The 10816-nt window shown below is 46.3% G+C and overlaps 1 protein-coding gene and 1 pseudogene across 1 annotated transcript; one reads left to right on the top strand and one right to left on the bottom strand.

Moving 5' to 3' along the window:
* The first annotated feature begins 2351 nt into the window (after positions 1-2351).
* Positions 2352-9933, top strand: Clec4f (C-type lectin domain family 4 member F). Its single transcript, XM_051175020.1, has 7 exons — positions 2352-2478; positions 3269-3370; positions 3660-3740; positions 5265-6206; positions 7937-8088; positions 8933-9051; positions 9581-9933. Exons 1-7 carry the CDS (start codon positions 2403-2405, stop codon positions 9729-9731), a joined length of 1623 nt encoding a protein of 540 aa, XP_051030977.1. The 5' UTR covers positions 2352-2402; the 3' UTR covers positions 9732-9933.
* Positions 5070-5156, bottom strand: LOC127214732 (uncharacterized; annotated as a pseudogene).
* Positions 9934-10816: the final 883 nt, after the last annotated feature.

Below are 10816 nucleotides of genomic sequence, written 5' to 3'. Positions count from 1 at the left end.
CTCAGATTGTTAGTTGGGCCATCCTTGTAGGTCTCTGGACATTTCTCTAGAGTCAGTTTTCTCTTCAAACCTATAATGGCTCCCTCTGTGCTCTCTCTCTGTTTTTTTGTTTTTGTTTTTTGTTTTTTTTTGCTCTCATCTATTCATTCCCCAACTCAGTCTTCCTAGTCCCACATGTTCTCCTCTCTCCCTTTCTCTTTCTCCTAACTCGCTCTCCACTCACTGCCTCCCCCACTCCCAATATGCTCAGGAGATCTTGTTTTTTCCCCCGTTTGTGAGGGATCTTGTATGAATCTCTTAGGTTCCTCCTTGTATCCTAGTTTCTCTGGCGGTGTGAATTATAGGCTGGTGATCCTTTGCTCTGTGTCTAAAATTCATATATGAGTGAGTAGAGTACCTTCCTTTTTTTTTTTTTTTGTGATTTTGTCTGGTAATTTTTACCGAATAGTTTTCCTTTCTTCTTTAGATGCCTAAATTTCCAAGGCCTTTTGACTTCTTTAACCCCAAAACCACCACCAACAAAAACCAGAATCCTGCCCAGGCCCTTTTAGGGTGAGTTTCCTTTTCTACATGCTGAATTGCCACTATCACTTCTCCTTAGTAAGAGATCTCTCCTGTTCAAATCAAATTTATTAATTTTGATGGTATCCATAGTTTTTCTTCTTCTGTGGAAATAAACATGAAACACTTTCTCAACATAACACACATCCTGGTTTCCATTCTGAGGTCAACACATCCTGAAAGTACACAGGCTGCTTTAGTTCAGTAGTTTTTTTGTTTTTGTTTTTGTTTTTCTACCATCCAATGTCTCACAACAGCTTTTGTTACATGAAGTCACGAGAGTCTGTTAAAGGGTCTCAATAATTTATTTAATTATCAGATAGGAACAAACACTCACTGACACAGAACAAATTAGATGCTGCTACTGATCCAGCTGCCTTCATCCATTCACTCTGCCCAGGAGTGAAGAGCACCAACCTCAAGCCACTCCGACCACCCAAGAGAGCGTGACAGCAAGAGAGAGCTCTACCCTCTCCCAAGACCATGCCTCAAAAGTCAAGCTTATTTGTTTGAGACAGGGTCTCATGTGTCCCAGACTGGCCTCAAACTCACTATATGACTAAGGATTGTTTTGAACTTCTGATTCTTTCTTGTCACTGTCTTCTAAGTTGTATGATCACTAGAATGCACCCCTACACTGTGTTTAAAGGCCACTTGGGTTGGAAGCCAGGGTCTTATGAGTGCCAGACAAGTAAGTGCTTTATCAACTGGGCCATAACCTGAGCCCCACCTTGTATTAGGTGTTAGAAGTCTTGTGACTTCCTTTGAAGTATCTCTCACAGGAATGTCTGAGAGTAGGGGAGGGAGCATGCAGGCTTCCATTCACATATGGTCTTTCTGGGACCAGTGGCTATCTGGGACCAGTGAATTATCTCACCAACATGAGCTCAGGTATGCTCAGAGGAAATTAATTATGCATAACCAGGGAGCTCCTGTCACTTAGGAGTCAGGGTTGCAGAAACTCTGGACCACGACCCAGCCAAAGACCAAATATAAGACATCTCAGGTCCTTTTCTATGATCTATCTGCAAAGTTCTGGAGCTCTGAATGTACAGTCACCCACCTTTTACCCTCTCTGCAAACCCTCCCACCTAATGCACTGTGTTTGTTTTTGAGACAAAGTCTCACTATGTGGCCCTGGCTACTCTGGAACTCACTTATGTAGACCAGGCTGGCCTCAAACTCATAGAAATCCTCCTAACTCTGCCTCCCAAGTGCTATGTCAAGCCTAACCAAAATCCGGGGTCAATATTGTGTGTCTTCCCCATTCTTTCTACCTTTATTGAAAAAGAATTTCTCACTGAACCCAGTGCTCACTGATTCAACTAGGCAGGCTGACAAGAAAGTTCTAAGGATCCTGCTGTTTCTACCTCCCTAGAGCTGTGATAATAGGCATATGCTTCCATGCCATTTTGATGTGGGTGCTGGGGATCAAACCCCAATCTTCATGCTTGTGTGGCAAGTGCATTACTGACTGAGCCACCTCCTCAGCCCCATAAGAGTATTTCCTCTATAAGGCTTGTGCTCCCCTTCCTAGGTGCCTGTCTCAGACTCCACTGATGAGGATTGGGGAGTATGTGACTCTGAGGTAGAGGGTGGTATCTAGGGCACCAAGTGGGGAGGGGCAGAGATGAAGAGGACTGTTGGGCTCTTGGCCTCTAGTACTCTAAGAGGAGGGGCCAGTGGTGACACTGGATTTCTGCAGAGTCAGAAGGGAGGAGGCAGGGCTGGGGAGTGGTCATGACCGCCTCAGGAGAACATAAACCAGTTGTCTCAGCTCCCACTGCTGCTGACTCACAGGACAGACCTTTGTGAACCAGTGCCAGTAACAGCGCAAGAGGATGAAGGAGGCAGAGTTGAACAGAGATATGGCTAGATTCTGCAAAGACAACCAGTGTGTCTCCCTACAGCCCCGAGGTGAGAACACTTAGGGTTCCTGCCTGTATCCTGCCCTCTGAGACCATCCTTGACAGTCAGAGACTAATGTCATCCTCACCTTGGTCCCTTAGTAAACAGTTCAGGGCAGAGTAAATGGATCAGCAGACAACCCAGAACTCTGAGAGCCCCAGCCTCTATATGGAACCTTCAAGAACTCCTCCATTGGGTATAGTAACCCTGTGGGAGGAGAAGGGTACATTTTGAGTTCAGATGGGTCTGGGTTTGAACCCCAGCTTTGCATACTGCCTACTCTGTGTCCTCTGGGGGTAGTGGTTTCTGAGATCATTAGTGGATGTACCCTTGCCCCTAAACTACCTGTGGCACCAGTTCAAGAAATGTGGAAGGCTCTGAGAATGCAACTATCCACCCCAGGAGGCTAGATTGCTTCACTTAGTCAGATTTGTTGACAAGACTGGAATCTGGAGGTCTGGGCCCCTGCTATGTGCCTCCTTTTCATCTCTCTACCTCCCTCCTTATTTTCTGATAAGGGTTCAAGCCCCTTATCTTTGGCTGTTGCTTTGTCTACTACAGTCTCTGTGGGTGCAAGCCCCTAATCTTTGGCTACTGCCTTGTCTATTACAGGCTCCGCCTAGTCTTTGGCTGTTGCCTTGTCCACTAAGAATGCTTCCTTTTCCTGCCTGTAACTCTCCTGTGAGAAGGATGGTGGGCGCTCTCAGTTCTAAATGACAAGCTAGGGGACTGTGTTAGACAGTGATGGTCCTAGCTCTCCCAGCAGTCGCCCCCACAGGCCTTGACTTCTCCTTTGTAGGGCTGGACACTATATCAGCTGCTCCCAGGATGCTGAGGCATGTCCAGGCCATCTTGACACTCATGGCTGTGTTCTTCTCTCTCCTGGCTCTTTTTCTGGTGGGTAAGTTCTCAGGTGATTTGAGCCACCACCGATTCTCCTTTCTGTGCAAGGGATCCAAAGGGCAGTCCTGTGGACATTTATGCTCTCTGAAGCAACAATTTATCAACAATGTAAGTCCATATCTGGAGCCCATTGTCCTGTGAAGTGGCTCAAGAAAATGGAGGCTTTCTAGGGAAACTGATTTGGGGTGGTCCTTGGTGCCCCTCCCTTTTTCTGGACTCTAGCTGGTATGGGTCAGCCTCTCAGGTCAAGGCCACAGATTGAGCTGACCCAGGAATGGCTATCTCAGCTTTACAGCCTTGGAGACACGAGCAGGATGAAGATAAACCCTCGCCTCTGGGAAAAAATTCTACTAAACTGGAGCCCTACAGTGAGTAGTCACAGTGGGGACAGGGCTGGGGAGCAGAGGACCTAGGTTCAGCTTCTATTGCCACATCCTAGTTCCACTTCCCACTCTCCTTAAAATAAAATCGTTTGAACATATTTTTGACGCAGGGTTTCATGCAGTCCTGGTTGGCTTCAAAAAAAAAAAAAAAGTTAAGGATGAACTTAAACTTCTGATCCTCCTGCCTCCTCCTCTCTAACCCTGGGATTACAGGTGTGTGACACCAAGCCCAGAGTATGTGGTACTGGGGACTGAATCCATAATTTTTTATTTATTTATTTTGGATTTTCAAGACAGGGTTTCTCTGTATTGCTTTGGAGCCTGTCTTGGAACTCACTCTGTAGACCAAGCTAGCCTTGAACTCACAGAGATACCTTGTGTCTACCTCCCAAGAGCTGGGACTAAAGGCATATGCCACCAACACCCAACTTGAACCCATAATCTTGTGTAAACTAAGCAAGTATTCTATCAATGAACTATGTCCCCAAGCCCCAAATTGTTCTGTTTTAAGACAGCTTTTTTGAGGTGTAATAGGTGTGAATATGTTGGGCACACACCTAAAACAAGCCTGGTGATGGAGTATGTTCCTAAAACCATTTCTATAGTCAAGGGGAGGAGCCAACCATCACCAACTGCTACCCTGGGTTTACTTGCAGTCTTGATGATCCCTTCCATTCCCTCCTGACTTTAACCTCAGGTAGCTACTGCTTGTCCTGACTAAAGAGCAGTTTATTTTAGAGTTTCATACAAAAAGGGATAAAAAAACATTGTGTTCTTTTTATAGTCCCCTTTCAGTTATGTGATCTGAGAAAAATATTCTGAGTAGTGCTGGGAACTGAACTCAGGCCAGAGCTTCAATGTTTCCTATTCCTTCAAGTATATGCAGCAGCCAACAGGCTCTCCTTTCACCTTATTTTTATGCCTGCATCCTTGGGTGGTCCATCCCCAGAGTCTAGGAAGCACCAGGGACCAGCTGGCTGCCATAGGACCACTCAGATCTGTGTGTGGAAGTTTCTTTAATGTCTCACAGTGCTGCAACATTACAAAAGCAGCTTAAAGAAGAGTCTGTTGTGGCTCACAGTTTGAAGGCACAGTTCATCATGGCCAGAAGACAGAAGGCATGGAGCAGGAACTTGAGGTAGTTGATCACATTTGGATCAACAGTAGAGAGCTATGACACTGAGCTCTTGCTCTTTTTATTCAGTCTAGGACCCACAGTCCATAGGATCATACAGACCACTTTCAGGGTGGGTCTTCCCATCTCAGTCAAATCTCTCTGAAAAATATCTTATAGTCACACCTAGAGTTTTGTCTTCTTGGTACTTCCAAGTTGACAGTGTTTATTATCTGGAAGAGCAGCCAGTAACAAACTATAGAAATGATCCCTGAAAGTATAGTCTTGACAGTGTTAATTATCATAACCCAAAATATTTAGGAATGTTCTGATTTGCCATCTGAACTTCCCTACATAATGGGTTTCTATAGGAACCTCCTGCTTCCTCTTTTCAGATCATCCCTACTCTGGCAGTGTGGCAGAAAAGCAAAAGGCTATATGGAGGTTTGGAGGCTATGTGGAGAATTCTAACAATTTGCACAAGGATATAGAGATGCTGAAGTACCAAATGGACAATGTTAGTTCTCAGGTCCAGTTGCTTGGGGACCATCTTAAGGATGCCAGTGCTGACATCCAGCAGACCAAAGAGGTGCTAAAGGACACTGATTCCTTGGCTTTGGAGACCCAGGCACTGAGAAACTCTTTGGAGTTGGCCAGTGATGATATCCATAGTCTGAGAGGAGATTTGGAAAAGGCAAATGCCATGACTTCCCATACCCAAGATCTCTTAAAAAGCAGTGCAGAAAACACCAGTGCTGAACTTCACATGCTGGGCAAAGACCTGGAGGAAACCCAGACTGAGATCCAGGCATTGAGAGGAAGTCTGCAGAGTTCAAATGACCTCAGCTCCCAGACCCAGAGATTTCTCCAGCACAGTATGGACAGCACTACTGCTGAGATCAGGGCCATGAAAGATCATCTGGAAAGGGCTGGTGATGAAATGAGCTCATTAAAGAAAGATCTGGAAACAGTCACTGCTCAGACTCAAAAGACAAACGGCCACCTGGAGCAGACAGATGCCCAGATCCAGGTGTTAAAAGCTGAGCTGAAAAGCACCAGTTCCTTAATTTCCCATATTGAGGCAGTCAGTGGTCAACTGAAAGATGCTAGCAGGGAGTTACAGACCCTAAGAGGAGACCTGGGGGATGTTGCAGCTCTGAAATCCAAGATCCAGATGTTACAGAGCAATCTGCATAAGGCCAAGGTAGAGGTGCAGAGTTTGAAAACAGATCTGGAGGCTATCAAAACTCTAACTGCTAAGATTCAGGAGGAACAGAGTCGCCTGGGGGCCCTGCAGCAAACTGTGGCTTCCCAAGGGCAGGTACAGAAGACTCAGAGTAAGTAAGGTGTGTGTGTGTGTGTGTGTGTGTGTGTGTGTGTGTGTGTGTGTGTGTGTTAGAGAGAGAGAGAGAGAGAGAGAGAGAAAGAGAGAGAGACAGAGAGGAAAGAGAGAGAGAGAATTGGGGGAGGGGCAGCCTCTGGGGAAGATGATGATCTCTGACAAAGGTTAGCCCCTTTGCTTACCTGAACATCTGGGGAGGAAGATTAGGACTTTAGGAAAAGCTAATAGGTGATTCTGGTAGCAGTCAGGCTAACAGCTATGCCTTAAACTTTCCTCCTTGTCTGTACAAGTTACATACAAGTGCAAGAGTATAGAGGCCAGATTGTCTAGCTCAGTCTCTTCCTACTCAACCTGTTGTTTTATCATCTAGCTATTATCTCTATCTATCTATCTATCTATCTATCTATCTATCTATCTCTGTCTATCTATCTGTCTATCCATCCATCTTTGAGACAGTCTCTTACTCCTAAGACTGTCTTTAAACTTGCTATCTAACCATGGATGACCTTGAACTTCTTACCCTCCTGTCTTCACCTCCATGAGTTCTGGGACTACAGAAGAGACTACCATGCCTGGTTTATGAAGTACTGTGGCCAGAACTCATCACTACCCACTGAGCTACATCAACAGTCCTTCCCACCTTATTTTTGGAGACAATGTTTCTCACCAATTCCATTAAGCTGACTGGATAATGAGTTTAAGAGACCTGCCTGACTCTACCTCCCAACATTGAGATTATAGGTACACCATGCAGCACACTGGACTTTCATGTGGGTGCTGGGAGTTGAACTAGGTCCTCACACTTGAGCAACAGGCGCATAATTGATTTAGCTGTATCCCAAGCCCTTGAACTTTTTCTTTATATGTAGGGTCTCTGTCAGAGCTGCTTCTTGCTGCCATATTGAGGAGGTAGCCATAGATACCACAGGGTTGTGCTTTGGAAAGACTTTCAGAAAAAGGGGCTGCTGGGATGCAGTTTGCCCATCTCCATTTCAGCCTGAGACCTCAGACAATGCCAGAACCAGCCACAGAGCACACAGAACCGTGGATGCATGGTGTGTGTTAAAGGGCATTTGGGAGTTGAACAAAGGAACAGCCAGTTTCCTGACAATGCTGGCTGATGCTCAACATGGAACCACATGTTGAGAATCCCTGCTTCACACATTCACCTCAGTTCTTGTGATTCTGCCTGATTAAAAGTGCCTTCTTCCTAGGTGGGTCAAGTGGCTCAGCAGGTAAAGTGTCACCAAGACTGACAACCTGAGTTTGATCCTCAGAATGCATATGGTGGGAAAGGAGGACTGCTTCCTGCAAGTTGTCCCTTGACTTCCATATGCCTGCTGTGTCTGTCATATGCATGTGATGCCCTTCTAATAAATTAAAAAAGTGTGACATGCCTTCATCCTGTTCTGTCTTCTCTAGACATGGGTGTGTGTTGGAGTCTGTAGTTGGAGATGAAGTCAGGAATGAAAGAGGTTACACATTGCAGGACTGGAAGTGTACTGAAATGATTGTGACAGTTATGAGTGGGAGAGTGTTGTATACCCCAAAGTCCCAGGAGTGACAGAGACACCTAGTGGGCAACAGAACTGGGGTATGGTGTCCTATTCTTGAGCACTGAGCATTGTGAATTGCCAAGGCTCGTGATCACCCAAGGTCAGACCTGATACAGTAGAGGCTGGCTTTGGGACATCACTGACACTTCCTCCCCGACCTTTGTTCTAGATGTACTTCTCCAGCTGATCCTGCAGGGCTGGAAGGTCTTCAGTGGAAGCTTGTATTACTTTTCTCATGAGGAGAAGTCATGGCATGAGGCTGAGAAGTTCTGTGTGTCCCAGGGAGCACACTTGGCATCAGTGACCTCTCAGGACGAGCAGGTCAGAGCTGTGGACTTGGGGCAGGCTAAGGGGTGGTGTATAGTTAGGGATATATAATCTTAGCCTTTTGTCTTCCTATTTGGTGGTGGAGCTCCTCATGTCCCCATCCTCATGCCCCATCAGGCAAGGAACAAATATTTGCTGAGTTCTCAAGAGAACTCTGTACTGAAGTGGAGGCACAGTCAGCTACTACCACCTCCTGCTCAGGGAAGGAGGAAGACTTTCTGGGAAGGACCAGGGCCTTCCCAGATGCTAGCAGGAAGGGAAGGAAAAGACATCTGTCCCACTCTTTAGTCTAGGGGATATGCCTCCTTTGCTTTCTTTCTGCTCCTGCCAGCCTTCCTTTTTGGGCATCAGTCTGGATTGAAATATCCATTGGCTGTGGAAGGCTGATTAAGAGGAGACCCTGGCCCTTTGGGAGCTTGACTCATCCCTAAATATCTAAGGACTCTCAAAGGAAATACAGAGCCTTCTGCTTAGGGCCTGGAAGGAACTCACTAGGCTAACAGAGGACTATACAAGGTTTGGTTTGGTTCAACTTGCAGAATTGTCTTTTCCTTGCCGCTCTCCTAGGACTTGTTATAGCTCAATTAAGAATAAACTAGGATGAAAACAACTGTTCCAGCAAAGCCACACCCCTTTTCACCCCATTCTCAAGGGTGAGGGCTATTTAAAACAGTCAATATGGGGGAAGTTAAGCTTCCCCAGAGGGACCTACCTGCTGCTCTAGATATAAGCCATGGAAGGTTCTGGACGCTCCTGCTCTAGAAGGGCTTCCTGTTCAGAGGTCAGGGAAGGGATGGCCCCGAGACTCAACTCCTCACAGCCCTATCTCCTTTACAAGGCATTCCTGGTAAAGTCCACAAGTACTGTGTACCATTGGATCGGGCTCACTGACTGGGGCACGGAGGGCAACTGGCGATGGGTAGATGGAACACCATTCAATCCTGCCCTGAGCAATGGGTGAGTCTAACTAGCATTGTCTGGGCACTGTCTTGGGGTAGGCTTTACTGACCTATGTATATGGTCCTGCCCAGTGAGTGTTACTTGTGAGTTTGTGTGTGATATATACAGTGTATATGTGATATGTACATGTAGTGTATATATGTGTTTATCTATGTGATAGATGTGGTATGATGTGATGAGTGTGACATGTATGATGTGTGATGTGCAATGTTTGTGGTGCATGATATGGCATGCAGTATGTGGACCTACAAGGCCAACAGAACAGCATCAGCAAAGGACAGGCCCTGGGACTGGCAGGCCAGTTGTCTTCTTCTTTTTCTGATTTCGCTAGAGAGCCTCTGAGTATGAGTTCTGTGAAGGATGCCCCTGCAGTTGCTGGATCATCAGTAACAGAGGGAGGGCAGCCTCAACAGGACCACTCTGAGGGCTCCACTGGCCCCAGGCCAGTCCTAATGCTGAGGTCTCTCTTTATGCATGGGAAAGGAATCCTGCTTTCTCTAGCAGAGTAAAGCCATGTTGCTTCCAGGTTTTGGGGAAAAAATCAGCCCGACAACTGGAGACATTCGAGTGGAGAGGTTGAAGACTGTGTCCACATGCAGCAACAGTGGAATGACATGATATGTGGGGCGGCCTACCCCTGGGTATGCAAGAAGTCCATGGGTCAGGCTGCAACCTGAATGGGTCAGAACTAACTTTTTCCTTCTTTAGACTCTCAGGGACTTGGACTCACTTCAGGGCTTCACATGTCCTTGCACTGCACCATGCTTAAACATTTAAAATATGCTGGCCTCCTGTGGCACCTCCAGCAAGATGGCTTTTTAAAGATAAGCCCTGCATGCTTATGTACCCTCAGCACCCCAACATGCCTGTCCAGCCGGGTCCTCAATAAATACTCATTGAATGGACAGAAACTTGGTACTTGTTTGTCACTGTGGCTGCCTTTATACATCTCCCTGGACTGGCCCTCCTTCTGTTCCTACAGGCACACTTTTCCACAGGTTTTGCAGTGACTCTGCAAATGGCAGTAGGAGGTCCACAAGAACAGCAGGGCCTTCTTAAGTCACCCCAGGTGTTGCATAGGTTTCTTTTGGGTTACAGATGGGGTCCTGTTTCTCTCCCTTGTCCTCTGGGCAGGCAGGGTCTCTGCTCCATTCTGTCATTCATCTTGTTAATTTTTACAAGGATTCTACATTCTTCAGGATGAGAACCTGGGTAGCTTTCTGTTGGCATCCATGGACACTCTACCCATACACAAGGAATCCCATGCAAGTTTCTGGATCTTTGTCTGTCTGTCATCTGTCTGTTCTGTCTCTCCTCTGCCCACAAGTTGCAATGAGCTCTCTTTCTCCAATATGGGTAGACAGCCATACCTTGGTTAATACTCTCCTCCCTACTCTGTGGAAGAATCTTCAGAAAGAAAGCCATGGGGGCCACAGGCTCCCCATCTGCTTCCCAGCTCCCTGACTTGGCACAAAGTTTCAGTCTGCCTGTATGTTAATATGATGAGTTTTTTAGTTGTTTACATCAAAAGGGCTCCTCCAGCTATGTCCAGAAGTAAAAATCTTGGGGCTGGAGAAATGGCTCTGTGGCTAAGAGTGAGTACTACTCTTGTAGACGACACTAGTTCAGTTCCCAGAACACTTGTCAGGAAACTAACAACTGCTTGTAACTTCAACTCCAGAGTGTCCGATGGGTCACAGATGAGTTCAAGTTTGGAGGTACCTAAATAAAATTACTATATATTCCTTTAAAAAAAAAACTA

The sequence above is a fragment of the Phodopus roborovskii genome, unplaced genomic scaffold (assembly GCF_943737965.1).
Source record: "Phodopus roborovskii unplaced genomic scaffold, PHOROB, whole genome shotgun sequence".
Taxonomy (NCBI): domain Eukaryota; kingdom Metazoa; phylum Chordata; class Mammalia; order Rodentia; family Cricetidae; genus Phodopus; species Phodopus roborovskii.
The sequence above is the reverse complement of the archived record's forward strand: the minus strand, read 5'-3'. Positions and strand labels throughout refer to the sequence as shown.